Here is a 27,958-nt window from a genome sequence, read left to right as displayed (position 1 = left end):
TGCAGGGTGGGAGGAGTGCAGCAGTAGTACTGCACAGGGATCACTCACTATGGGGGTGCCAAGGTTGGTTTGCAGCCTGGATGCCATGAAAGATCAGGCAAAGGACCGCAACGAGGGAGCATGGGATGTGCCCTTGTTTTTGGGTCACCGCAGGCCTGCACCAGCAGAAAGCTCCAGCCCAGAGATGGGTATTTAGCCAGAACCCAAGAGCATTTGCTCAGCTTTTGCTTGGGATCTTCCAAACAGTATTTCCCACCTGCCTCAGTGGTCTGAAGGACATTAACAGTCATGCACACTACAGTTCTCTAAAGTAAGGCTGCCTCCCAAACCAGGAAGTGTTTCTGTTGGCCTGGACAACCTGCACAGCAGTGCTCTGCCAGGCACCAGGGCACAACATCCTGTGACGTGGTGGAAAGGGAGCAGAGACCCTTTAAGGTATTCAGAGATCAGCTGGACCTTCTCTGCCAGGCAATGCTGTGCAGGTGGTGAGGGTCAGTCAGGAGCTGGCTCCCACCCCTCCTCAGGGTTTAAAAAGGCTTCCAGCAGAGGGATGCTGCTCTTCTGGTGAAACTGAGAAGGAGTCAGCGCTTCATCAGGCTGGTAAGAAGCAGAATTAGCTCTGAAGGTGCTGCCCTACCTGTGAGGGCAATGTTTAGTAAGACAAGGGCTTTATGGCTGTGCTGAGAGACCACTGCAATCAATGTCTGCTTCTAGCAGGGACCTTGTACTCTGGTATAGGGGACAAGTTACCCCCCAGAGTGGGTAATGGGGGTTGGGGAACAGAGATTTACCTGTGTGTAAGACAACCAGACCAGCTGTGAGCTTCTGGGCTACAAGAAGAGCATTGGAAAATGTCCCAAACCAGTCAGGAGCACCATCAGCATTGCTAGCAAATGAGAGGATACAGGAAGATGTCAACAGTGGGGACTTACTGTCTGACCTGTGCCCACCAGGGCCACGTCCCTCCTGAGAGAACTAAGAGTGAGCTTGGAGTCAGGCTGTCCTTGTACCAGGAGGCAACAGTGAGCAAAGACGCAGTTACCAAGGCTATGGGGAAAGCACCCCATCCTCCCTATAGTCATTATAGCTGGGTCATGCAGGAGTCTGAAGCTTGTTAGAGGGGAATCAGTCCTTCCTGGGAAGGGCAAGAGCAACAGGCCCTGCGGGGTGAGGGAGGTGTGTGCCAGGCTTGGTTCTCACCTGTGCAGCATGATGGAGGAGCAGGCTGTGAGATTGAGGCTGGTAGTGTTCACCCCTCTGCAGGACTCATGCAGGGTGAACCCGAAGCAGATGAGGCAGGAGCAGATGGTCAGGCTGAATTTCAGCAGGAAGCAGAACAGGAAGTAGTGCTGAGTCTGTGAATAAGGCAGAGGCAGGAGGATGATGTGGGCATGCCAATGGCCCAACCTCCCCTGCAAGAGCCATCAGGGGACCAGTGGCTGCAAAAGACAAGCTGTAGTACAGGTGAGATGCTGCCCTGTGGGCACACTGGTGCTACGGGATTCCCTTTCTGTCATAGAATCATAGAATAGTTAGGGTTGGAAAGGACCTTAAGATCATCTAGTTCCAAACCCTGTCCATGCCAGACTTTTGGATAGCATGGCTCATGCCATGGATCAACTTCCCAAGTGAGCTGGGAAGGCACAGGGCCCCAGCTATGCATCAACACTGGGACAAAGCAGAAGAGAAAAACATGTAAACTGTTTTAATCTGATGGATCACCTACCTTTTTAGGAATGGAAGTCAAGTTTTTTCCTGTTGCCATGGTCATGATGGAGCTGTGGGGAGGCTTGCCCAGGAGTGAGATGCTGCAGAAAGGTAAGTTAGTGTCTCAGTAACAAGCTCAGGCACCAGAACTCTTCTTTTTTGACTGTTTGACATTTGAACCCGAATAACCTCCTCAGACTGCTTGAAGCATTGGCGCTCACCTGGCCACTGCCTTAAGCATATGCTATAAAAGGTGTTAGGTCAGGTGCAAACAGGGAGGTGACCTCCAAATGTATGATAGAGAACACATCACCCATGGTACTTTGACCTCTGCCTGACTCACAAGGTTCTCCATCACCCTACAATCAGTGCAGCAGTATCAGGATTAATGATACTAAGATATTCAGCTGGAGGTTCAAGCCACAAGATAGTAGCAGCTCTCAGACAGCAGGCAGGCCTAACACAGCAGTACATAAATGCTCCTATGTTCTAAAGCACCTTGTTAAAGAAGGTGTTTGGAATAATCCTTCCAGCCTTCTTACCATGCAGTGGGTCATGTGCCATGAAGCCTTCCAGCCTTCTTACCATGCAGCCTCCTTTTCCCATGGACACAGTGATGCTGGGGGACTGGTCTGTGCATCCTGTGGGTGGGAGGCAGGAGGTTCCACCCTGACAGACTCACCTGAGCAGTGGGTAGCAGAAACAGGAGAGCCACACGATGTCTGTGGTACTGAGGATGGGGGGCAGCTGCACCAGGCAGGAGAGGAACTGCACAGGAACAACCCACAGTGAAGAGCATGAGCAGTGCTAGGACAGTCCTGTCACCCAAGATGCCACTGTCCTCCCACAAAACACTGGGATGAGCTGGTAACCAGGCTGCCACTGCACATGCTCCAGGCTACTGGGGATGCTTTTCCCCAGGGATAAAAGGGTTTGAAAAGAACCCCCTGTAGGAGCATCAGGGAGAAGGGGCAATACAGCTGAGATCACATAGTCTCTGTCTGTACCTTCTCCAAAGATGCTGTATAAACCTGACTAAAGGCTACTTTCCTCACTTGCCCCACTGCAGCCACCCACATCCATGCTAGCACTCCTGTCCTCTGAGCTAAATGCTGTCCCCAGCCAAGGCAGGACTCACCTGAATGACAACCAAGGTCAGCTGGCACTGCAGCAGGAAGAGGAAACACTTGCGGATCCCATAGGTTGCATGCCTGGCCTGGAAGGAAGCACAAGCCCTTAGAGCCCTTTGCTGTGATGGGAGCAGCTATCAGCCAAGAGCAATTATTGGCAGACAGGGGCAGGACATGGGGCCTGCAGGGGAAGTGGGAGGGGAGAGGATCTGGACCCACTGTAAGCAACAGGGGAAGGTCTCTTGCGTACATGTAGAGGTTGTGAAGGGAAGGGAGAATTTAGACAAGGGTTAAGTTTAAACCTCCTGGCTTTTCTGGGGTACCACTTCTCCCCAGCACTGCACTGGTGTCTGGCTAGGGATCTCTGCAAGCTTCTACTTTATCCAGCTGAATAGTGTTCATGTTCTGTGGCCACAAAGCATCATTCCCAAACCATCCCCTACACCTTGGACTGGTCGGGCCAGGCAGGAAGAGTGTATCTGTTGTGCTTCCTGAACAAAGGACAGGAAACAGGAGCAAAGCTAATGCTGGCAGCTTACTGAGGGTAACTCCATAAGAATGCTCACATGAGCTCCTGGCTTTGCATTCTGTGAGCTGCAGGAAGAGGGCTGAGTGTTAGAGAGGGAATGTGCCTGGCTTACCTGTTCTATGAGCCTGATGATGCTGGTACTCTCCTCTTGGCGGAAGGACATGGAGCAAGGCAGGCTGTTGAGTTGTCCTGAGAGCTGCAGAGGGGTGAGCTCATCAGAGACATGAGTCATGGTGGTGCTGGTGGCATAGCCAAATGTCTCCCAGGAGCAGCGAGATGGGTAGAGAGGGTCCAGTGCTATACTGCAAGCACAACACAGGAGCATTAGGGAGAAGAACCTATGTTCCAACGCAGTCCAGCTTGTACAGTTGTGCTGTGCTATGCCACCTCTATCTACCTTGCTGGCAGGGAAGTCCTGAGCTGTGACATGAATTTAGGATCATGCTTCCTGGACTTTCTGTAATTCCCAGAGAAATAATGAACACATTTGGGTTTTTGGTGTTTGAATGTTAACAAACTGGCTAATCCAAAGGGGCATTTCCACTCTTCCACCCAATAAGAAGCATGTGTAATGCCACTTGGTGCACAATAGTTCAGCATCTTCCTTTCAAAGATGGAGAGAAATACCTGTGTGTCTAGGGATCTAGCTAATCATCCCATCCAGTACCACCCAGATCTTCTTATGGAGACAAATGCAGTTCATAATGGACAGCAGCTGTGAGCATCCCCTTGCACAACCCACAGATCTAGTGTGACCCATGGCTGGGCACTTGCTAAGCATAAGGTAAAGGCAGCAGGAGGAGTTTGGATCCTGTCCTACCTGATGTCACTTTGCAGGAAGAGGCAGCTATTCCGCAGGTTGGCAGAGCTTCCCAGGCAGCAAGTCACCTCCCCATACTCCTGCATGATCTTGATCATTTCACACATGGCTGTAAAGGGACAGAAGGAGAAACCCAGTGTGTTACCTCATCATGCTCACAGATGTTTTATACACCCCTCCCAGGCTGGATGACAAGCAGTCAGAGCTTTTCGAGTTCTCCCAACTGATATTCATCACTCATGTACAATGAGATCTACAGTCAAAGTACACAGCTGATTAATTGCAGGAGGCAGGAACTAAGCTGTGATTGCCAGAACTATTGCCTAGAGATTTGCATCTTTAGCACATCTCTTTCAGACCAGAGCTGTAGGTATAGCAGAACATTAAATAAACCTAAATAATTAAAACCTAAAACCTACAGCTTTAAAATGTGCTCAACAGCACATCCCTACTGTCTTAAGTCTAAAGGAACAGAGGGAATACAACAAACTACTCCAAAAGCAGTGCTGTGCTTAGCCATACTCAGAGCCAGCCCCTGTTCCTGCACTCCCACCACTACCTCTACATCAATCTCTTTACCAACACCCTCTTAGGGCCTCTAAATCAAAGCTGCTGTTTGATGTGCATTTTCTTCTGGGGCTTTATGCACAGTGCTCTGTGTGTGGATGGATTTTCTAGAATGCTCCAGGAAAAAAGAAAACAACAAACCAACCAAACCCAAACCCACCCTGTGCAGACTCCTATGCAAACAGCTTCGCTAATAACTGGTGCACCCACGTCTGCAGCACTGCAAGGGTTAGATGGAGCAGGAAACTGCCATTTCTGCTGAAAGAGAGGCAGTCTCCTGGGCACTGACTGGTTAGGCAGGTTGGGCTGTACCCAGGTCTCACTGCCACTCTGTAAACTGTGCCCGGAGGTATGTAAAACACCTAATGATGCTTGGAACTTACACTTTAGTTCCAATACCTGTAGACAGGAATTGGCCAGCTGAGCACTCAGCCCATCTCTTAGATAAAATGGTATCTCTCAGAGATAAGAAATGTGTCCTTTCTGGTCCCTGTAATCAAAAGCTCTGCAAAGCAAAAGGTTTAAACAGCCACTGCAAGAGGAAAACCATTTTGGGAAGTGATTTCCAAGTTATGTAAGGGCAGGGAAGGCTGTGAGCAGAGGTCAGAGTCTTCTAGCACACTGATAATACTTATTTAATAGAAGGCAGCAGTATTTTGGATGCTTGCTTTAGTGTGTCTTACGAATGCAGCAGTTGTTAGCCCAATTCTGTAGCTAGGAAACAGCATCACTGAAATGAAGTTAACACCTGGCTTCCCACAGGTACAAATAGAGGGGTTTTAATATCAAAATGTCCTTCTAGATTTCTAGGCTGGATCCCCTTCCCTTCCCCTTGTCCACACCTAGATGAGCCAGAGCAAATGACGGGGAAGGTATTCATGGGCAGGAGTAGGGCAGACCCAGGCTTTGTGCCACTTACTCTCTGGGGTGCAGTCTGTGAAGAGGGGCACCAGCAAAGGCACATTGTCTATGTTCTGCAGGTGAGGTCTCACCTGGTGGATCCCCCGGGGAAGTTTGGCCTGGAAAAGAGAAAGAAAAGACTAAGCAGGGGAGTGTGCATGTGAGGGAGAGGCACTGCAGAAGGAACTGTCTGTCCCTGCAGACAGAAGGTGGCTTTCCCAAGCCACCGTACAAAGCCCACACTGACATGCTAAACCGTGCTTGCCTTCAGGGGTTGTAAGATCAGCACGATAAACCTGTGCTCAAGGATTTCTAAGCACTTGTTACCTGTGAGGAGAAACTCGTCAGAGACTATGTGCTGCCTCCCAGCAACTCGCTCTGTTTCATGCCTGAGCTCTGTATGGCACAGGAAAAGCTTGTCCCAACCTGGCTACTGGGCAGCACAAGCCATGGCTTATAGCTGGAGGAAAGACAGTTTCTTCTGTCTGCACAGAAGGTGGGGATGTTCCCACTGCCTGCCCAGCACATGGGAAGGGGACACAAATGGACTGAGATGTGACTTTCAAGGCTATTATGTGTGTGGTCATCTCCATTCCTAAACTCCAAAAACCCCTGTTCAGTAAAAGCGATTAACTGAGAGAACCCTCAACTTCTCAGCTTCCAGATAGGAAGCTGGAGATCAGGAGTCACAGTGCAAACCAGTTAATCTGCTTTGAAGAGGAATTCCCTCTAGAAGTAAGCAGATGATGCTGATGGCCATAACAACAGGACAAGGCAGGGAAAGGGGGCCTCACCCTGTTACAGTCCTCCAGGAAGCTGGGGATATCACTGTCTGTTGGCTGGAAGCTGATGAGATCTGAGTGCCCCTCCTCTTCCATCAGCAGAAGCCCTTCCACATCATCTCGAGAAACTGGAGCAGAAAGCAGCAGCATAAACAATCAGCACAACCCTGCCTCTACCATCCCTGTGCCACCCACATGGTCTAGTCACGTGGCACTGCAGAAGATGAAGATAGGAAATGTGAGGTCTGATTTTCTGGGTTAGCAACACTTAGATCCCACTCAGTCATCTAAAATGCAGTATTTTTAGATGACTAATCTGCTCAGAGGTAGAGATGTGAGCCCAGGCTCTTCTCTTTTGAGACACAGTAGTTTATCTGTTCTCCTCTCTCTTCTAGAAGAAGAAAAGAGTAAAGAAATCCCAGCTGAAGTAAGAAGAAAGCAAAATGCACAGGCAAGAGACCCTCAGTGGCTTGAGCAGGGCCCCAGCAAGAACCAAAAGCATTAATGAGCAGTTGTAAAATCATGGCAGAAGGATGTCTGCTTCTAACAACTGTAGTGCTGCCTAGGTAGAAAGGCTATAAATGTAAGGCAGTCTCTCCCACACACACACACACACACACACACACACACACCTCGGGCCCATCCAGTTTTGTGCTCAAAACTCTGAAGGCTCAGGTAGCTGCTGAGGACACAGGAACCTAGGAATGGGTTTAAAAGAACCATCCAGGAACACTCAAAGTGGCTTAGGCATGGTTCTCTCACCCTGGTGTAGGTCATCGTGCAGAGAGCCAGCATGGCTGGGGCTAGAGGGAGGGATCTCTGAGCCAGGCACATCACCATTAGGTGTTAAAGAGATGTGGCAATTCCAGCCAGTCTCCAGACCCATCTTCTCAGCAAACACCTGCAGACGAGCAGACAGAAGATTTTAGTGCCAGAGTGGTGCAGAGCAGTGCCATACTGGTACCTTCTGGACCCATTAGCTGAATCAGATTAACCTTAGATTGCACTGGTGCTGGACTCTCCAGTCTGCCAGCCAGGGGACATGCAAGTTCAGGGTTCAGCAGAGGCAGCTTACCTTGCTTTTGAGCTCATCTTCTAGGGAGAAGTAGACAAAACGGATGCAGGCATTGACCAATCCATCAATGAGGCGGACAATGTCAAGCCGGGCCTGATACTGAGATGAGACCATTCCCATGAAGATCTGTCCGCTCAGAGCCTGGATACAGTCTTCCTTCTCCATCACTTCCCCAATCCCTTCTTCAGGCATGCAAACAACACGCAATCACATTGAGACATGAGGGGCCACATGTGCATCACACAAAGTACAAATGGTGGGAGAGGCCACCCAGGTAACACCCAAGGACACAGTACCCAGAAACATGCAGATATACACACACAGGAGGAAAGATGAAGACACATCCATTTGTCCCAGCATACCCAGTCACAGAAGTGGTATCAGGACATCCCCACATGTGTGACCAAGAACACAAGCACGAAACAGTGAGCATGGAAGGGGGAAAAAACAAAACAGAAGACAGGAATCAGTCACAAAGAACTGGGGCAGAAAGGTAAAGGATTTGTGCTGCATAATATTCACATGTGTATTTTAAACACATCAAGCTGTGCTTAAACAACATGGGCAGTCTAGCTAGACACAGAGTGGCATCAGAGTACGAGGGGCTGATACAAAGGAACTGGAGCATATTCCCTCCAGTGACATTGCAGATGCCCCCAAAGAGCCTGAAAAGGCTTTTTGACAGGGTTCCTTCACCATCACCAGCTCAGCTTGTGGTGAATGGGAGCTGGATGCAGCATGAGGAAAATAATACAACGCTTCACACAGTTGCAAAGCTTGCCACAGGTGGGACTGCAGAGTGTGCTGAAAACAGTCACAAATGTCTCCCAGCAGTTGGGAATCCCATAATTTACACGTTACAGAATGGGAGACCAAGGCAGAAGGAGATGAGGATTGCTTTTCCAAAAGAAAATGGAGTTATGTGCTTATTTCTCAGTCCCATTACTGTTCTGAAGGAGATGGACAATCCACCTGGTGAGACTCCAGTCCTCCAGCACAGCAACAAAATCAAGGGAGAATAGTCACATACCACCATGCATGGAATTCCTCTGGAAAACCCACACATGTGATTTCCATAGGATCAGACAAATAGCAAACCAAGTATTGAATTACCAGAAATCTTGACTCTGAGTCGCCTGCTTTAAGAAACAGACTTCCCTCAAGTAGAAGAATTTCACTGTAACTTAACCAGAAACATACCTTCCAGCTCTTACATCCTTACTTCCTCTGGAAACGCATCTCCTTCAGAAACCCTTAGCTCTCAACTTCCATCTGCTGCTCTGAATAACAGTGTTCTTACAGCGCTAGACTGAGCAGAGAGCAAGCACCTGGCCCAGCAGCAGAACTTATTATAGACAGCACAGAGAGCACATACCATCTGAGCTCCAGCTATTCCTCCGACTGCTCTGCTTGATGGGGGTTGTCCCAGGGAGATCACAGCACGTGAAGATCGCATTCTGCCCAGGGACCTGCACCAGTTCTATGCACTTGCCATTGAGCTGGGAGGACAAGGCACAATGCATTGGCTTGTATGCAAAGGCAGAACAGTATCCTGAGAGGCAAGCTCGCTGGTAGAAATCCAACACCTTCTTCCTGTGTGGAAGAGAGAAAAGCCAGGCAGAGTTCAGCAGAAATATGCCTCATTTCTGACAATGGACACTGCAGTTCAATGTAGAAATCAACAGCTGGGTATTTGGAAAAATGTATTCCATGAGGAGTGATGAGAGGCTCTAAAAAAGCCTTTCCTTAGAGTTTTTTCATCTTCTAAGCTACAGGCACTAGGAACAACAAACTAGGACAACAAGAACACATATTCCAGCAGGGGCAGTGGTGAACGTTTCTGTTTGCTCATCAGACAGATTGATGAGTATGAACACAGTGCTCTTTGAATGCATTTATTAACAGAATATGCTCTATATGGCTGCCAGATGACTCCAAGGAAGTTCACTGCATGACAGCAGAAGCTTAATGCATCAGAAAGAATTTATCCGTAGGGAGACTAACACCAGGGGAGGAACTGACAACTCTGACAATAGTATCTATTGCAGAGGTAGTTACAGCAACAGACTTCTGTCCCATCCCCTTTCGGATTTGGCTCCCAGGAGCTGTATGTGAAGTCTCCATTTAGTCAATATTCAGTCACTGGAATAGTGTAAAGTTCCTTCTCTAAGCTGAAATCACAAATGAAACGTATCAGACTATACATGGCATTTTTCATTGGCTTCTAAGATGATATTCCAAAAAGGACCAGTGGGAGTTTTCTGACACTTAAGGGTAAGCAGATTTGGAAGAAGAATAATGTGCTGCTGGTCCATGAAACTAAACATCTCTGCTCTGCTAGTGGGAACAGAAATTTAGCCTATAGATGCAAATACAACAGACACTGCCAGATCCTGCAGCAGGACTAAAAGGGTGTGCTGCATTGTGGTGGACTGGCTTGAAGCTGGCAGCAGCAGGTAGAATTGATCACTTTGTATCTGGTGTAAGACAAGTCATTTGTCTTGAACAACAAAAAAAATTATCTACCACCAGCACATGACCTGATAATAATTCACGGTCCTACTACACAACAGAATCCAACTAGAAGTGGCTAATGTGTTAACAGATACAGTAAGCCTCTTAGTCTTAACCCAACAGATTGCTTGTTGCTAATCTCTTATGTTGCTATAATTTCAACAATTCATTATCATTAATTATAAGGCTCCTGTTCATAACCTGCTTGAAGTTTCTATTAAATAGCTTAATGAACACCAGAAAAGGGAATATTAGCAAAGGGTGATCTGGTTCCCTCTGCAGTTGCACCCACTGACACGGTGCCTACCTGTCAGAGCCAGAGAGCGGATAGATGTCAGTACCATCCCAAAAGTCTGTGCAGGCCTCAAGGATGAGGTCAGCTGTCCCATGGGAAAACATCTGCTCTGTGCCTGAAGTGTAGGAGAACAACGAGTCAGCATCGCACATACAGGCTCTTAGGAAAGGGATCTCATTCCAACCGCTCCTTCTGCTCAAGCAAACTGGGCTTGATGCACTCCAAACAGCCCCTTTGACAAGGTTATGATGTGAGCCCCAAAGTCAGCTCCTATTCACTCCTTACACTGTGTAACAATCCTGCTCCTACAATGGGTGGGATAATATCTTGCTTCTGTATTCAACAGAACAGAAGAAAAGTTATCCCTGTGTGCCTCTTCCCATGAGACTACGAGCATCAGTGATGAGACGGAGGATCAAAGTTTACCTCCACTGGAAAGTGCATTCAGTTTCACCTCAGGATTGGATCTAAAAGGTAAGAGCTGTTCTTGAGTACCTTCCATTCAAGCAGGAAAGTAATTCTACAGCGTGACCCATTAGATAGCAGCCTGCTTCACAAAGGGTCCTGAAAACTTGTTAAATCTGGGTGCATTAGAAGTTCAACATAACAGACTCTACAAAAGTAACTCCTGTTGTGATCAGAGAAGAACTGAAACTCAGTAGACACCACAGCTTGCCCTGGTTTATCTTCAACTACTTCACTCTTTAATACAGACCTAAAATCTTCTGTTCCCTCTTGTAGATGGAGGTGTTAAAAAGTGTTTCTCAAAGGTGTGTGATAGCACTTGGCTGATGCAGGTCCCAGGCACGGGACACAAGGGAAAGGATGCTGCCTCCCCGTTCATACTTCCTGCTACCTTTCACTTGCACTGACACATTAACATTGCACACACGTAGACTTCCCAGTGGAGATTCCCTCCTCCAGCTGCTCCATGATTTTGCCCCCAACAGCTTCAAAGCTGATCTAATGACAAAGCCTCACTGCCAAGAAAAATGTGCCCAAAGGCTCCTTGCAGGCATTGCTGCTGAGGGCAAATGCTCCCACGAGCTGGTGAAACCAAGAACCAGGAATATCCACTGGCACAAACCAGGCAGGGACCTTCAGGAACACAGGAGGATTTTCCAAAGCAGAGCAGCTCTCTGCTATGAATAGCCATCTCAGGCCAAGTTTATCAGCATAACAAACCTCCAACTAATAGGAGCCGCGTGTGAAAGGAGGAGCCTGTCTCAGGGACACAAAGGAGCACTTGTGCCAAGTTCTGATTAATTGTATTGTATGAACACCTAATCCTGCCCACCTTGCTCCTAGGGTCAGAGAGTCCTTGCTAGGAAAGAGGGAGTAAGAGATGTTTATTGATTCATGCAAAAACTATGCCCTGGACACAGAGCAAGAGCATAGAGATGACCACAGACATACCTATATTCATGCCTGACAGCAACTGCAACCCACTTCCTACTCAGCAGCATCAGTATCCTGCACAACAATCCTAAGGGGTAAATGGTAGTGACAGTAGGCACTGTAAACTGGAAGGAGTTAATTCCGCTTTCATTGCCAGTGAAGTGAGCTCAGCCTCTTCCCTTCTTAAATCATGAAGCTGAAGGCCAGGATTTCTCTGGCACAAGGGAGAAAACTAATGAATAGGACAGGGAGTATGACAGCCATTCAAGAGTGCTGGGACTCATTAGGAAGAATCAAGCTGCTACAGCTGAGCCAGTGACACAGAGCAAAAGGAATGGAGGAGTGCAGCTATAGCAAAGGAAGGCAGAGACGGTATCAAGCCACTTTATTCCACTGAAAGTGACGGTGAGCCCCCCATTTCTATGTGGTTACTATTGGATGTGGGATGAACGCTGCCAGATGGTTAGACACATATTTCCATGGAACAGCAAGGGAGCATACAGATAAGCTGCCTCCTATTTCTGCTACAGCTGGAGAATTTATTATGTATCTCCCTTTGACTTCAGCACGTCCTGGGAATGGGTGGACTCAAAGATTTATTCACAAATAATGGATCAAGAGAGGTTAGTTGTGATCATCTGCTCTGACTGCACAAACAGAGCCATTCAATTGCAGCCAATGTCATCTGCACAATCCATTACTTCAGCTTGTATACGTAAGAAAGTTTCAAGGGACAAGAGGTGTTCCAATGGTTAACTAACCTCACTGGCAAAATTCCTCTTAGCATGTACTCTAGACAGTGTAATCCAGGTCACACACACATTTGTCTGAGCTCCAGCCTCTAAACTAAACCATTTAAAAAGAAGGATAAGGAGTTGAAATGAGGCAACATGAAACATTAAAGGGGTTTTGCTACATTAAGAATCTCAGCATCAGAAAATTCTTGCTCACAAAGGCAGGAGAGCAGCAAGCAGGATAAAGGAAAAAGCTCCTCCCCAGGCTAAGATAAAGATTTAAGAGGAATTGGGCAAGAGAAGCCAGTTTACCTGATAAACCTCTGCCCAGCAGAATAATAATAGTTTAGATTCAATCTCAAACATAGTCAACTCCAGAGAGCCAACTTCAGTCAATTCAAGGTATTACGAAGAGACTAAGAGCTCTGACAGGCAAGCTGTTAAATCTTGCTGAGGTGCTTTAAGACCTCATGGTACCCAGCTATAATTCCTTTCCATCCTAGCCTGTTCCTATTAGACTAGGAAGGATTAAGAGTGGAGAAGTCAGCATGGCTTCAGGTATTGTATGCGTGGTTACCATGCGTTTGCATGGGATTTCTGTGATTTCTTATTACTGTGCAATATAGAAATGGACTACGCAATATAATACACTAGACAACTCACAAAGATAATGGTTTTGATTTGGGTTATCAGAAGGATTAGCATGTGAAGCTAAAACCCTGAGTAATATTGAACCCTGTGCAGTACCAGTCTCACTATTATAATGAAGTCTATTCAAAACCAAATAACGCCCCCACTTTGCCCTGCACTGCCATTTGGTCCCAGAAACCAGGTTTCCTATATGCTGAAATAATCCTAAAAAGTTGTTTATGATCCTGGAGTAAGCCAGAGTTGGGAAGAACTCCCCCCTTCCGTATGCTATAGCACTGATCACTAAGGTTTAGTGAGCACATCTGTACTGCCCATGGGCAGAGCAAGGCTATCATCCCACAGGGACTCCAGACTATTCCAGTCTGACATTTCCTAGGCTCTCTGCAGGAAAAGATCATCCTGCACCAAGCAGATACCCAAAGGAAGGGGCAGTCTTACTGGTAGTGGTGTCCTTCACAAAAAGGTTGATCATGTGGCTCAGGGGTGGTCTCCTCTTGGTGATGGACGAAAGCTTCCCCAGGATTGTTTCCTTGACCATCTCATCACTTGGCAGGCGGTACAAGGCCAAATAGTTCTCTTGTTTGAAAAGGTCTTTAGCACCTGGTGTGAAACCTGAAACATGAGCACGACAAGGATCAAAAACAGGCTCTAAGAAAAGCAGAGGAAAGGTCTTTCCTTCTGCTTCTGTGCCACCCGCTTTGCCCATGCTCATTCTGACGTCTCCCCAGCAATAGGTAGCTGAGCTGTGCTCACTGTGCAGCTACATCAAGCTGGCTCAAGATCTATGATGAAAATCATTCAGAAGGACTTGATGTTATCAATAATTACAGTTTTCATGCTTCTGGTTCACTGGAGAGAGGAACTGTGACACTGAAGGACAAGCACACCAGTGAGTTCAAGAGCTTCCAGATTTCCACCCTAGTGTTACCTTCAATTTATCTCCCCTGTGCCTCAGTTTTCCCACCTATGAACAACCTGAGGTACTTCACATCATTTATACCCAAACTGCTGGTAAAGCACTACTGTAAAGACAGGGCAGCTGTCTATCCATTAGCAGGTATTCTTTGTCTCCTGTTGAGATTGGCAGACTCAAGCAGAATTCCAAGCCTAGCCAGGGCTGGCTGGGAATATCCCTGATGACATTTGTTCCTTTGATAGTGTCTGCAATGTCAGAACTTGCCAAAACCAATCTCTTGAAAAGACTCTTCTGGCAAGTGAACAGAGCCAGGTCTGTAATTTCACCTTCTCAGCAACCAGGACTGGGGAAGTATTTTTCTTGTGCTCTCTAAGGATTAAGTGTCTATTGACAGCTCTGATTTCTCTGTGTCTGCTCATCCAATTCCTCCTTACCTATTAGCCTGGCAAGCTCACAGAGGCCCCAAGGCACATGGACAGGCAGCACAGCATTGTGAGTTTCCTGGAGGGCAATGTTGCAGAGGTGGTCAGAGAAGCGGCACAGACGCTCTGTCACACTGGCATTGCAGAGGTTGAGCAGCACATTCAGGCCCAGAGGCTTGAGGGAATTCAAGTGCATATGCCAGTTGGAGTCATCAAACTGGATGCAGGAGGGGTTCTGCTGGTCTTGGGACAGGCTAAGCATCTCAAGGTGGTAGTCACACACAAAGTCTTCAGCCTCGCAAGTCATCGCCTCACTGTCACCAACCTGGGCCAACAGACAGGAAAATTCTAGTTGGTTACAAAGAATACAGCTTGAGCCTAGAATCCCACAGGCAATTCCCCACTAAATTCCTGAAACGGGACACTGTAGGTTTAAGTCTGTCTTATAGCTGTACAAAAGACCACTTGTGTGCCCCGTCAGTATGCTTTACCTGTGCATGTTCCTCTTCTCCACCTTCTGTGTCCTTGCTAAAACTCACATTGGACCCAGAGGGATGCTTGCTTCTGCTTGGCTTTCGGTGGGTATGGGCATCAGCAGCCTTTGGAGGGTCACTAGACCAGTTGTTCCTCTCTTGCTCGTTGGCCATGTGGACTGTGTCTGCCAGAGGGCCAGACAGCAAAGCATCTCTTTCATGGGGCTGCAAGAAACCAACAAAATGAACAGTGGTGATTCAGTGGCTCAACATGAGCCACTACTGATTCACCTGCTACTTTAGGACTCCTATAGAAGAGTGTCTCATCCTCGCTGCTTCTTCATCCTTTAAGCAAAGAATTATAACATAGGATTTCTCTACAAGCAAAGGGCCCCTTCTATAATTCCACATTGTACACGTCAGTCAAACCATGTTCAGAGCCAAAATACTGCATTATGGCTCACATATTACTCACTTCATCTTCCATCTCAGGATGGCAGAAAGACCGTGTAGAGAGCTCATCAGTCAGATCTTCATGGCTATCATGAGGTGGTTCCACCTTCCCACTGAAGAACAGAACAGTCTCTGGGCTGGGGTTTGGCCAGGAAAGAATTCCCTGCTTGTCTACACAGCAGAGCACCTAGAACATCCCACAACACCCCCAAGAAGGCAAAATATCAGTGAAAACACATCTCAGTGCTCATGCACAGCTGTAAATATCACAAGAGTAATAAACACACGGAATAATAGACATGTGCCAACTTTCTGTCTAAGAAACTGCACTTACTAACCCTCCAAGAATTCCTTGCTCTAGCAGGATTGAGGAGTTGGTTAACACCAGTTTTATCTCAGGATATTGCAAAACTAAGCATGAAGACCACTGAAGGAAGCAACTACTCAGCCTGTTTCATCAGTTAGTACCTTATGAGGACCTACTCAGCTGGTTCTTGATGAGGATTCAAGAGGGCTATGGGACCAGAACCAGAGCTGGAAAATACAGACATCCCATTAGATGCCACAGAGTATCTCTAACCATTGTTTTAGCCTGTAAATGTGCTCTTTGGACAAGACAAGACAGTTATCAACTCCTCTACAAAGACAGGTGCCTGAAGGGTTTCTAATTCCAGCACAGTGACCTGACTGCTAACAGTCTATGCTCAGGGAAGGATGATGTGAAGGATGCAAATGAAGCATTCGTGTAGGGCTCCTCCTTCTAACAACCCAGCAATACTCACAGTGACAGATCCCAGACTATGGAGCAAGCTGGAAGTGAAGCTCAGAGTTGGGGATTTGCCTTTTAAAACACAGAGGAAGTGGCTCCAGATACAGCGTATCATTTCCTGCCAAGGGAAGCAGAGGACATCAGCCAGTGAAAGGCTCATTCAGTGCAAGATGAGGGGAGAGAAGGAAAAAAGGGAGTATGACATTACCTGCTTTCAGGTTCAACACAGTGATACACTGTGAGATAAACATCAGCCTCCATGGGAACCTGGTAACTGATACAGTGCTGATGTTCTCAAGGGAAAGGCATTTCTCCCCCCTTCCAGAGGGGGAAGAATCACTGCTAACAGTGACTGAATTGAGAATTCACTGAAACTACCAAAAAACACAGCAAGGAATTCTGAAGTGATTTTATTTGAGGTGAATCAGTTGTTACCTCTTAGTATGTTTAAAGGAACTCTCATCCACTTGGGTTATGGAGTTTGAAGCCTTAAGCTTATGATCACCATAATGAGTGAATGGGGGTAAATGGAGTCACTGTGCTGAGGTGACTTGGCCAAGGTTACTTACAGAGGCAGTGGCAGTGTTGGAAACAAAGCCAAGGTGCCCTACTCCACCATTACAAATGAATTGTAACCAATGTGGTAATAAACTGAAAGGGCTCTTTTCCAAAATGAAAATGTTGAGTTGGCACCTTCATCTTCCAACACAAAACTGCTGCAGAGGGAGCCTGGATGGTGGCAATCAACCCAAGCTCCTAAAGCCAGCAAAGCCAGGTTTGCATTGCAGTGTTCTTTTACTGCTTTTTTAGCTGTTGTTCTGGAATGCTGTCACTTCCCCCAGAGCTCCTTAGATCAAGTTCCTTAGATCCCAAGTGTTAATACAGCCATAAACTCAAATGCAAAACAATCAGGTAGAAAAAAAGCTCTTACTTAAATCGGTTTCTCATAAGCAATAATGTTACACAGGTATAAAAGTGAAGCAGCAGAGCTTTTTAGTGAGGAGCTTCAGCTCAAATCACTCCCATTGAACACCTGAAAAGCACCTTGGCTAAACGAACTGTCACAGAGAGAAAATAAACTATTCATCAAAGGATGCATGTGTGTGTGCATCCACGTGCATTCCTCTGTGTGGCTGGGAGGGAGATATGAATTGATTCTTGTAATAACTTGGGATTTTAATCACTTCTGGAGTCCATCTGCCTCCTTATGGAAAGGGGAATCTTAATGCCAGATTAGACAGAAAAGTGTCTTTCCTCTACCCTCCTGTTTAATCTGGATGATTCAATTTATAGAGTGGCCAGATGCAGTTCCTTCCCCAGAAAAAGGTCCTCTGAGTGCTCTTTTAGTCCAGCTTTGGAAGCACAAGTAATGTATTTAAGCTTGTTAAGGAGCCTATGAAACAGGATAAGGCTTTTAAAAAGCCTGAACAGCCAAGGACCCCTCTTTATTGACCACCATCCCCTCTGTTCTTCAGTTTTGGCTTAGAAAAGGAGGTTTTTCTGGTACAAGGAAAATATTTCTTTCTGACACACACCATAAAAAGCTTATTTTACTCCTGGAACAGGAGGGCTTCAAAGAGGTATGCTCTTCAGGACAGAAAAAAGGTGCTATCAAACCATTTGCAATATTCAGAAAAGCACAACTGGACTCCGTATCAAAGTCACCTCAATCTCTGGTCAGCAGAGCAGCATTTACATGAGAAGGTGCAAGGGAAAGCCATGCAACCAGCAAAATAGAGCAGCAAATGAGTGACAGTGAAAAAGTGACACAAGTAAAAAGGAGTTAGGAACAAGCGGGAGATCAGAAAGGAAAGGATACCATGAAGCTGTGCAGTGAAGATGGAAGAAAACCATAATAATAGTACCTGAGAAGATACCATCTCTGTGTAGCTGCTGAGAGTGTCCTCTGAAAACTTAGCAAGCTGCAGCAAGAGAAGAGACCAGTTAGTATAATCGTGCTCAGACATGTGTCATGAGGAACATCCTTCCCTCAATACTGTGCCTTCAGAGAGGAGAAAACAGGAGTCCTGCTCAATGGGAATACCAAGGCAGAGCAATAATTCATCCAAGCAATTAAGTCCTTAATGGACTATGTCTTTTATCTACTTGTGAGGCACAAAGTGCTTGGTGCTGTACATCACAGACGACACACAGTCATTACCTATATGTCTACAGAGAAAATAACAGCAATTACACCCAGAGGAAGCTGTTTCTGGATGTTTATTCTTAGACAGAAAGAGCTAGGACAGACTGATCTGGTTTTAAGCTATATGGGTCAGTTAAGGGAGCTAGGAAAGTGGGTGTAAAAGCAGGTGCCTGGAATACAATGGACACAGACGAATGAGGTGATACAAATGGGATGTGGAGAGAAAATGACATTATAGCAAGGCACTGCCATGGAATGATCCTGGAATTATACTGGGAAATGTCCTAACTCAAAATCTGCATCTAGTACAAAGGAATTCCACAGTAGAGGTCATTTTGAAGAACAGTTTAAACTGAAGTATATTCATAAGCATAAGTGCATATGGCAATTACATTTGTATAGAAATGAAACACCACCCCAATAATAATGCACTTTAAAAATGACCAGTTACCAAGACAGATTCATCAGGAATAATTTAAACTGAGAGCTAAGAAGAAGAATTAAGAATTGATTAACAATATTTTATTAATATTTTATTAATTTAATAATTTTATTAATATTTAAGTAATCCCATAGGAAAATTCAAAAAGCCCAGGTTTGAGTGGAAGTGAAAATAGAAGTTAAAGTTAACATAAAAGTAAGATAAAGTATATCAATATGTAATTAAAACCAGTCTGCTGCTTGATGAAGACAGACACTGCAAATGATATTGCAGGCAAGGCAAACGATATTGAAGGCAAAGCAAGATAAATACTGCTATTCCTTACCCAGTGATACAATCATACCATATGATAACTATGAAATATTTTCCATTCTACCCTTAGCTACTGAAAGTAACTATGTTTAAATTAGCAGGTCTGGACAACTTTCTGACTGTTCCTGCTGATTTAGCACTAGCCTTCGAGCATGGATTAAGTCCCAGTGCAATAGAAAGCTAAAGTGGTGCCAACGCCTAAAAAGGATAAGGAGAACAAACCAGGTTAGAGCAGGACCCAGACAGACTTTGATTTCAGACAGAATAACAGAGCAGCTAATATGAGACTCAATTAAAAGAAGTGGAATAATACATCCAGTGCCAAACACCACAAGTATGTGAGTAATAAATCTCATGGAACTACTGTGAGATCTTTTTGGACAGAATTACAAATTTGACTGATACAAGTAATGCTTTTGACATGGATCACTCGGTACTTGGACAGAGCCTTGAGCAACACGGTCTAGTGTGAGGTGTCCCTGCCTGTGGCAGGGGGCTGAAACTGGATGATCTTAAGGTCCTTTCCAACCCAAACCATTCTGTCATTCTATGATTCTATACTTTGACTTGACACAAAATGCTTTAATGGTTTTCTAACAAAACTAGAGTAATAATAGAGAAATAGGCCCTCTGTTAAATATATTAGAAATAGACTATTCCCAAACAGAAGAGAAACTGAGGAATTACTTGCAATAGGATGCTCAGGCAGGGACAAATCTAGGTAGTTTATAAATAGCCTGAAAGAAAACTAAAAAGCCATTACTGAAAGAGACTGTAAACTATACCAAGTTTGGGGCAGGGTCCAGGAATAAAGAGAACAGAGTGTTGTTACAGAACAATATGGATTGCTTGGTAAAGAAGCAAACTCATGCACACCAAAAGGCATAAAAGTAAGGTGGCATAGCTAGGAGCAAAAACGCAGGTTGGACTTAAAGGATGAGGACTCAGACTCAGAAAGCAGTAACTGTAGATTATCAGCTGAATAAAAACTGCCCATTTTATTAAAGCAGTGGCCAAAAGATCTAGTATGATCCTTTGTTGCACTAACAAATGAACATAGAGTAGAAAGCCCAAATTATTCTGAAATCTAGCACAAGCACAACTGTTACTGGAAGGTTTTGTGGGGTTCATAATGCTACAGTGATCCTGAAGCACTGGAGAAAGCTCAGAGGAAAGCTAAGAGAAAGATTAGAGGGTTGGGAAATATGCTTATAATGACTCAAGGTGCTTAAACTATTTACTTAACCGTAGAGATGGTAAAAGGGATTGATAGCTACAACAGGCCAGAAATTTGACTGATGTGCTCTTAGATATAGGAGACAAAAGATGTAAATGTTCCAAGGGCTGGAAATCAGATACTACAAAAAGTCCCACTAACAGAGAATGCCCATTTTTAGCAGTGAAGGTAAATAGTTACTGAAAGAACCTCTCAAAGGCAGTGCAAACATTTTCAAACCAACATCAAATTCCTTATTATAAGGAATGCTGCTGTAGTCCAACTGTAGTAATGTAACTTGAGGCAGGGGCTCGTCTTGGGGGACACTGGTTTGTGTCCTGCAGGACGTCTCACCAGGTTATGGCCTTGAAAAACTGGGCAACAAACAGCTTGAACATGATGGGAGGGAGCAGAAGGTGGAAAGAGCATCACACAGGCCAAGGGACTGCAGAGGAAGAGGGTCTTACCTGCTACATTTTGAATAGAGTAGGGAGAAGGAAGGAAGAAAATAGGCCAAGAGAAGACTGCCCTAGTCAAAGGGGGAATGACCAAGGCACATCACAGCGGTGGTTCTACAGCAGCAAGGATGGAGGATCATGTTTGAGACATCACAGAAAGAGCTGGCTGGACAGAATGAGATGCCTGGACAAGAAAAAGGAGAAGACAGGAAAGAACACAAGGAAGGTGCAAGTATGGGTGATAGGGCAAATGCATATGTTGAGAATGATGAAGCAGGGAAGCCAAGGAGCTATGGCTTTCCCAGCCAAATAGCAATACGTGATGGGGAAGAGGAAGGTTCCAAAGACAAAAAACAAGTGATGCCAAGAATGGCTGGAAAGGTAAAGTGAAAAGAGATGGTAAAGGTGCAAACACCACTGAGGGAGGCAATGTGTCCTCCCTCCTAGGACACAGGTCATGTACAACCTATAGGGAAGAGTATAGAAAACACAGACCCAAGACCACAGAGGCCAAAGAAGGACAAGAAGGAGAGAGAAACTGTCCAAGTACTGGCATAGCAGAAGTTAGCACTGAAGACAAGCAACATGGTGCATCTCACCAGGCAGTGTTGTGCCACCAGGAGAGAACAAGAGACACCCATCAGCGCATCCAGTTCAGGATCACACACCCATCAGACTGCCAAACTCTGCTCCCCAGACCAGCACTGCCACCAGAAACTCCTCTTACTCCCTGACTACTGCAAAGGCCATGCCTGCAAGAGAAGCCTCGGAGGCTCAGGAAAGAGCCCACATGTTAAAACCAGGGACTGCAGAGGATCTCATGTATCCCATTCCTTCTCAGTGGCTTAACACTGCCCAGTTACAGCCACCATAGGGTGTTTATCTCCATGTTGACCCCTCTGGCAGATTATATTTAGTGGATAGAAAGCACTTGCCTTGAAGAGATTTAGAGAATCACTGGTTGAAAAAATTAGAACATCTGCTCAAGAAGTCACATCATGCTCCAGGGAGAGGGCACAGCTGGGCAAAGATCCAACAAGCTCTTACAACTGACATGTCTGCTGAATTCACTGTGTTCCCTTCATGCAGCCCTTCTCATCTCCTGCCCTTTGCTCTGCAATAGTTTGATGTGGAGAAATACCTACCAGTGAGGTGGATGAGGCTTTGCTCATCTGGGCCAACACTCTGGCTTCTCCAAAGGCTGTAGCAAGAATCCACAGGACAGGAAAGAACAACGGAAGGATGGGTAGGACACCATTCACCTGAAAAGGATTTGTAATCACCAGCAAGCACAGAGACAAGGACTCAGACATCTCACACGACACCTAATCCATGACAGTGAGGGGATGGGGAAAAGGCAATGGCAGGAATGAAGGACACTGGAGGCAGTGCAGCACCAGGGAAAGCACAAGAGGGATGTATAATGGAGGGAATGAATAAATCACATAAACTTGCAGCTCTTTTTCCTGCTCAATTTGGCATAAACTCTTGCAAGTTTAAAGGCAAAGGATACCATATATACATATATATAGACACAGACATATGGCAAGTGAGAAGGAGCAAGAAATGTAAAGGGCAGTCTAGTAAGAATGGCAAGGGTAGAGCTGTTGTCCTGCTCCACTGAGACCTCCTGGATCCAGCATGCACAAGGGAGTGCATAGGATGCTGTCACAGGATGAAGCAATTCACAGAAGGAGGGAATCAGCCTCAGTGGTGCTCTTGGAAGGAGGAGTACTGGAGCTCAAAGCTCTTTACCTGTAGCTGAAGAAGAGTGTACTGCCAAGAAGCAATTCCAGGAGCTTTGAAAATGAAGCGCACAGCATTGGTGATCAGGAAGCCAGCCTGCAATTCAAACAGAGATGGCACTTTCAGCAACTACTACTGCTTGTAGGGAAGGAGTTTCCACTGCTTTGTAACACTCTTAGCCCTGGGAAAGTCTGGAAGATACACTTGGTCTGCTGGCACAGTTCCTCCCTCTGCTCTCTCAGCTAGATGGCTCAGCATCTTTGCTTCTCTGAACTACCCAAGGTACACACTGAGTCAGCTGTGTAAGGCAGGGCCTGGCCACAACTTCCTGTTGATGCCTGCAAATTCTTCACCTTTATTGACAAAACATGGCTATATTCAACAACAGAGGCTTGAAATGAGACCTACCAGTACAATAGGGACAGCATATTTCAGCATCACTGACTGTACAGTGAATCTCTCATTATCCAGGGCTGTCACAGGACGTGACAAAGCCATTTCCAGACACCACCTGAAAAAATGGAAAAGAGCTTGAGATTTCAGCAACCAAGACCCCAGCCCTGCACTTTCCTAGGAGAGATTAGAACACTGCATTCACCCTATGCTATGGGGATGTACTTCAAAAGAGAAGCCAAATCCTACAATAACAGTTTTGCACTTGCCATGGTGAATTTGCAGTGCTGTTGAGCAAACTCCCCACCTGCTTAACAGGAAGGCTCCATCACCCCAATGTGTATTGAAACTCCAACAGGACATTCAGAGATCTGTATCTCCAGTTGACCAAAGGCTGTCATATCACTGGTTATGTCAAATGCATGAAATCTGTGACCTCCCTGCCTTGTTCAAATTTAGTTGGACAGTAATGTCCTCAACAGTTAATACTTGGCATAATATGTGGTTTTATGTATTAGCTTAAACTACCAGCTAAGGTGGGCAATTGAAGACAGAGTTAAGAGACTTAGAAAACTGCCAGGTATAAAGAAAACACAGCACAGCATATTTGAAATCTCCTGTTCTGGACGAGTAAGTCTCATTCTTCACCAACATGAGGCAGCCACAAGGACACAGACAAGGGCAGGCCTTGAGCACTGTGTTTAACCCACCTGACATTATCTATTATTGGCGTCTTCAAGACACGGAAGAGACGATACAGCTGAGGGTTCTGAGGTCCCTTCTTCACTTCCCCCCTTGGCGAGGGTGGAGGTGAGAAAGGTGGAAACAGATCTCCTGGCTCCAGAACTATGTGCTCATCATCCTAGGGAAAAGGTCAGAGAGTCAAAGGCTGCACAGTCAGGGGCTGGATGGAATCCTGCTGCGAGGGACTGGAGGCTTAGTCCAGCAGGATCCCCACTACGTGTTGGTCACTCATATTGTAGTAGTTCCCTCTCTCAGCTCTCAAATATTCATTAGCTAAACTGTTGCTTCAAACTTGAAGTAAAAATGAGATGCTTGTGTTCAAGCACATCTGGTTATGGCATGACAAGTGGCATTTGGAGTGAAAGTTATAAAACCCAGCAAAGGCAGATTTCAGGCTTTAAACTTCTTCCAACCTTCTTCAAGCACGTTTTCACTGAGATTTACTTCTACCTCATGTATTTTATATTATCTTCTTTTATAATAAGCTAGTGGTAAGGAGAAGGTCAAAGTAGACAAACTTTATTTCTCCACATAAACCCCAGGATAAAGTAGGGGGTTTGCATGTCTTATCTACTGCATAGATTCACTTCACTTCTATTTAGCAGCACATTACAATTTCCCCTTGAGCTGGAAGAGATGGAAATATGGTCCTTTGGTATCACATTAATGTCTCCCACCCATTGGGTTTAGGAGTTCATAGGGAAAATGCAGTCTGCCTAACAAAGCACCATCCTTGACTGAACTGGAATTTCAGACTATTTTCAAGGTCAGAAGAAATCAAACACTCCAACAATCTGTACTCTTGCAATTAGAGTATTAGCAAAAAAATCCCAGGAAATACATTGTTACAGGCCAGGGAAATAAGAAAATTACCTTAATCCCTCTTAAAGAAGCAAATGACTCCTGGCCTGGCCTCAAGGCAACGACATCTCCTTCTACTAACAGGCTCACAGGCAGGTTGACAAGATGACCATCCCTGTAGGCCCAGTGGAGGGACCAGGATGGGGCATAAGGCATGTGGAGGTCAGGGTACATGGAGTCTGGCCATTTCACCTCCTTGCCAAGTGTATCTGAAAGCAGAAGGTGTGTAAGAATTAAGTGATAACAATTCTGGAGGGGCAAATCACACATCAGTTTACATCCTGTAGTGGCTATAGGTCCTCCAGGGCTAAGCCTTTGATCTTTTAGCATCTCTCTCTTTCTCCTTGATGTCTTTTCCCCCCTCTTTCCACCCAGTATTAACAACTAAACATTCTATAACCTCAAATACACACTTGTACAATGGAAAAGCTGAAGTCTGTCCTTAAAACGACCACAGTGAACTGAACTACCTCCTCAGGTTGAAAGCCCCACTGAGATGATGCTCATGCACAGCAATTTATTTCCTTCTGGTCTCTGTTGTGGTACAACCCCACGTATTCTTCTCTCATCATCTGCTCTAAGGCAGATATTTTTGTAGGCTACTGAGGATTCAAATTACTCCAAAGCACAGACATAACAGACGCCCACCTGATAACACACAGATTGGAAGCACATGGCCACATGATAGCTCAAAATAACTATTGTACAGGAGAGGCAGGAGTAGGACACAGTTCTCAGTGTTTCTGTGCAGCACAGGGCAAGGCTACTAAGCCCAATTAGTGATATATCTGGCCAGGTTTGGAGAAGAATCCAACAGGAGGAAAAGACAAATGCAAGTAAGAGACAGATGAACGGAAGGAACCTCACCATTTATCTTCTCAATGATTGTCTGAAGTCTCCTCTCCACCTCTCTGCACTTCAGCCTCTCTTGACGCCCGATTATGAAGAGATCCAAGAGGAGGAGGAGGAAGAGTGCCAGTGCATTGACTATCTCAGCCCCTTGGCTTTGCACAGCAAAACAGAAGAGAGCAGGAAGGTTTGAGTTAATGAGCAGAATACACTGCCAGCCACCCACAGAGATAAATGCACACCCGCTTGGTTGTTTATTCCTACATCCCACAGCCTCCTGGCTAAAAAAGAAAAGCAGGGGAGCTATGATCACACTTCTTTAGGATAATGCCACCTGAGAAGTCTGAAAGGTCTTTTCCCAATTAAACAGTAGCCTGACAAATAGAGTGAGGAAATGCTATGGCATATGTGATAGCACTATGAGCAACTAACTTCTCCAGTTTCAAAATCCTTCCTGGCTCTGATAGTGCCTTAGGATTTTTCAAGATCTAGGAATGCTGTAGCAAAACCATCTCAGTCTCTCCATAGGACACTCTATGGGTCTTTTAGAAGTAGGATTAAGTTGGCTGAAGTTCTATGAAACAGACTGATAGGGACAGAATTACCAGTGCATGCTAATGTCTTCATGTCTGCACAGAATGAGGGACAACACCGTTCTATCAGCCACAGTGTCAAGACAATATAAAACTGTCACCTTGCTCCAGTTACCCAGCATAGGATGTTGTTCTTACCTCCCCTGTGGCTGGCTCCCATAGCAGCACAGCAGCAACAGCACTGCCAGAAGCATCAGAGATGCACCAGGCCAGTGAAAACAGGAGCAACGGTTACCATGGTACAGAAAACTGCTCCTCCACACCTCCTACAAAAGCAGAGCAGCAGACAGCATTTAGGAAATACAGAGGCAAAGGCTTGGAAAAGCACAGTAAGGAAGGGGGAAGGCAGCAGTGGACACTCCAGGGTGAACAGGACTTTGTAAAACCCCCTGAACATGACAGAGAGCATCTCAGATCAGTTATGGGAATGCTACAGCACTAATGCTTGCTCAACTGGTGGGTCTAAGTGAACTCTCTCTGCTTTACTCTTGCCTGAAAGAATGAAAAGGCTTCTGTGCCAGGCTGCCCCCCTGTCACTAACCAAGCACTGTGCATAAGTACTGTGCACAAACACCAGCACTTTGTCGTGCCAGACAAACACGGTGGGCAAGGGAGACTGTTGAGCTTCACAGCTCTTGCTCTTCACCTAATATGGACCCCACTGCCATTAGTGGCTCTTGAAGCCCTCAGATCCTTCACAGGTGCAAAGCTTCTGTTGAGTTCCAGCATCCAGTAGAGAAGTGCTGGGAGAAAATATATCCTTAGGTAGATGCCTTGCTTTGTTCCCGAGGACTTCAGCAGTTCTATACCCAGGTACTTTGCAGGATCAGTCTGACAGGGAACGCAGCCAACTTTTGTTTCATCTTCAGCTATTCCTCAGCTGAGTGGTTTCGTGATGAACATTTACCAGGAACTATGATCTTGGACTTCAGACTCACCTGCATTGATGGTCCAATCCAAAAGTGTAACTGAGTGTCAAGGAATAGCAGATAGATGCTTTTTAAACTACCATCTATCACACACACACACTCCCCACCTATCAGCTTTACTTTGAGGAGACTGAGTGCCCAACCTTGTGCTGTTGGTGCCTCACCTTCCATGAAGCCACTTTCTTCCGTTCCTTCTGATGCCCCTCCAGCAGTGCTGACAACTGGTCTCTCAGGATGGTGAGGGCTTTCTTTGTGGTGAGGCCCAAACTTGAAGTCATCTCATCCTGAGGTGCCAGAAAAGCAAACCGGTTAGTGCTTCCTTATGTCCTTGTTAGGCTTTTTCCTGGAGGCTGACTGAGCACCCTACAAGGAATGCCCCACAATCATCACCAGTCTGCTTCTGCACCTTCCTGGAATCATCTTCCCTCCTGTGAACTTTAGCCTGCTGGCTGGAATTGGAGCCCTTCGATAGTATCAGGTAAACAAACTGTGCCAGATAAACACCTTATCAAAGCACAATACAAAGTCATTGCTGTGAAACAAGATTCTAATCAGCACAGGCTGAGGACAATACAAAGGGAGGCTGCTCAGCTCCAAGGTTATGCAGGCTTGAACTGGTATCAGCTTGTAGAGACAACAGAACACAGTTACAGTAGAACAGGATGGGTTTTGCTAATGGTACTAACAACTAGAGTAGTAGAATATCTGCAATTCTAAACAAGAGTGGCCCAATTTCCACAACTGCTTATTATGAATTTCTGTTTATGAGTCCTGCCTGTGGGTATTTGACACAGAAGCTGCCAAATTTAAGTGCTAGGCCATGAATCAGTTCAGGAGGAGGCTCCAGCATCAAATTCTACATTTACAAGAGAAAGCACTAGAGTTTGAAGTGGTGAACTGCACAAACTTATGAGGGAGGCATCTAGACATGAAGGAAGCACAGAGTCCAGAGCACTGCTCCATCACTGGTCAGCAAAGAGGCAGCAGCAGCAGCCTGAAAGGATGCAACCCAAGAACAGGCCACCTGGAATAGATTGCCATAGGATGCTGGTGACAAGAAAGTGGAGTGAACACTTGCATTTCTTGGGCAAGGCAAGAACAAAAGCACTTCCCTTTCTTTCAAATCCCTGCTGC

General features: G+C 45.9%; 1 protein-coding gene and 1 long non-coding RNA gene across 2 annotated transcripts in view; one reads left to right on the top strand and one right to left on the bottom strand.

The window, feature by feature from the left end:
- Window positions 1-27,958, bottom strand: part of TMEM94 (transmembrane protein 94) — a 48,917-nt gene that overhangs the window by 2,526 nt on the left and 18,433 nt on the right. Inside the window, exons 4-30 of the mRNA XM_061455550.1 lie at window positions 26,989-27,108; window positions 26,034-26,161; window positions 25,321-25,457; window positions 24,466-24,662; window positions 23,559-23,710; window positions 22,864-22,966; window positions 22,465-22,551; window positions 21,855-21,971; window positions 18,001-18,057; window positions 16,149-16,253; window positions 15,389-15,553; window positions 14,932-15,138; window positions 14,453-14,765; window positions 13,541-13,714; window positions 10,332-10,434; window positions 8,886-9,103; window positions 7,511-7,692; window positions 7,198-7,336; window positions 6,448-6,563; window positions 5,673-5,772; window positions 4,187-4,295; window positions 3,479-3,668; window positions 2,846-2,923; window positions 2,390-2,475; window positions 1,727-1,808; window positions 1,201-1,355; window positions 792-886 (exon numbers count right to left, since the gene is read on the bottom strand). Coding sequence (XP_061311534.1) covers window positions 792-886; window positions 1,201-1,355; window positions 1,727-1,808; window positions 2,390-2,475; window positions 2,846-2,923; window positions 3,479-3,668; window positions 4,187-4,295; window positions 5,673-5,772; window positions 6,448-6,563; window positions 7,198-7,336; window positions 7,511-7,692; window positions 8,886-9,103; window positions 10,332-10,434; window positions 13,541-13,714; window positions 14,453-14,765; window positions 14,932-15,138; window positions 15,389-15,553; window positions 16,149-16,253; window positions 18,001-18,057; window positions 21,855-21,971; window positions 22,465-22,551; window positions 22,864-22,966; window positions 23,559-23,710; window positions 24,466-24,662; window positions 25,321-25,457; window positions 26,034-26,161; window positions 26,989-27,108 — 3,715 coding nt within the window. The remainder of the gene's footprint in view (window positions 1-791; window positions 887-1,200; window positions 1,356-1,726; window positions 1,809-2,389; window positions 2,476-2,845; window positions 2,924-3,478; window positions 3,669-4,186; window positions 4,296-5,672; window positions 5,773-6,447; window positions 6,564-7,197; window positions 7,337-7,510; window positions 7,693-8,885; window positions 9,104-10,331; window positions 10,435-13,540; window positions 13,715-14,452; window positions 14,766-14,931; window positions 15,139-15,388; window positions 15,554-16,148; window positions 16,254-18,000; window positions 18,058-21,854; window positions 21,972-22,464; window positions 22,552-22,863; window positions 22,967-23,558; window positions 23,711-24,465; window positions 24,663-25,320; window positions 25,458-26,033; window positions 26,162-26,988; window positions 27,109-27,958) is intronic.
- LOC133270380 (uncharacterized) lies at window positions 1,724-27,577 on the top strand. The gene is made up of 3 exons (XR_009743754.1): window positions 1,724-1,818; window positions 10,666-10,793; window positions 27,160-27,577. It is a non-coding gene; the product is annotated as an uncharacterized LOC133270380 (long non-coding RNA).

The sequence above is a fragment of the Pezoporus flaviventris genome, unplaced genomic scaffold (assembly GCF_033815535.1).
Source record: "Pezoporus flaviventris isolate CSIRO_AGI_PZ_B2104156 unplaced genomic scaffold, CSIRO_AGI_Pfla_v1 ptg000020l, whole genome shotgun sequence".
Taxonomy (NCBI): Eukaryota; Metazoa; Chordata; class Aves; order Psittaciformes; family Psittacidae; genus Pezoporus; species Pezoporus flaviventris.
Note: the sequence above shows the minus strand (reverse complement) of the source record. Positions and strands in the feature narration are given on the sequence as shown.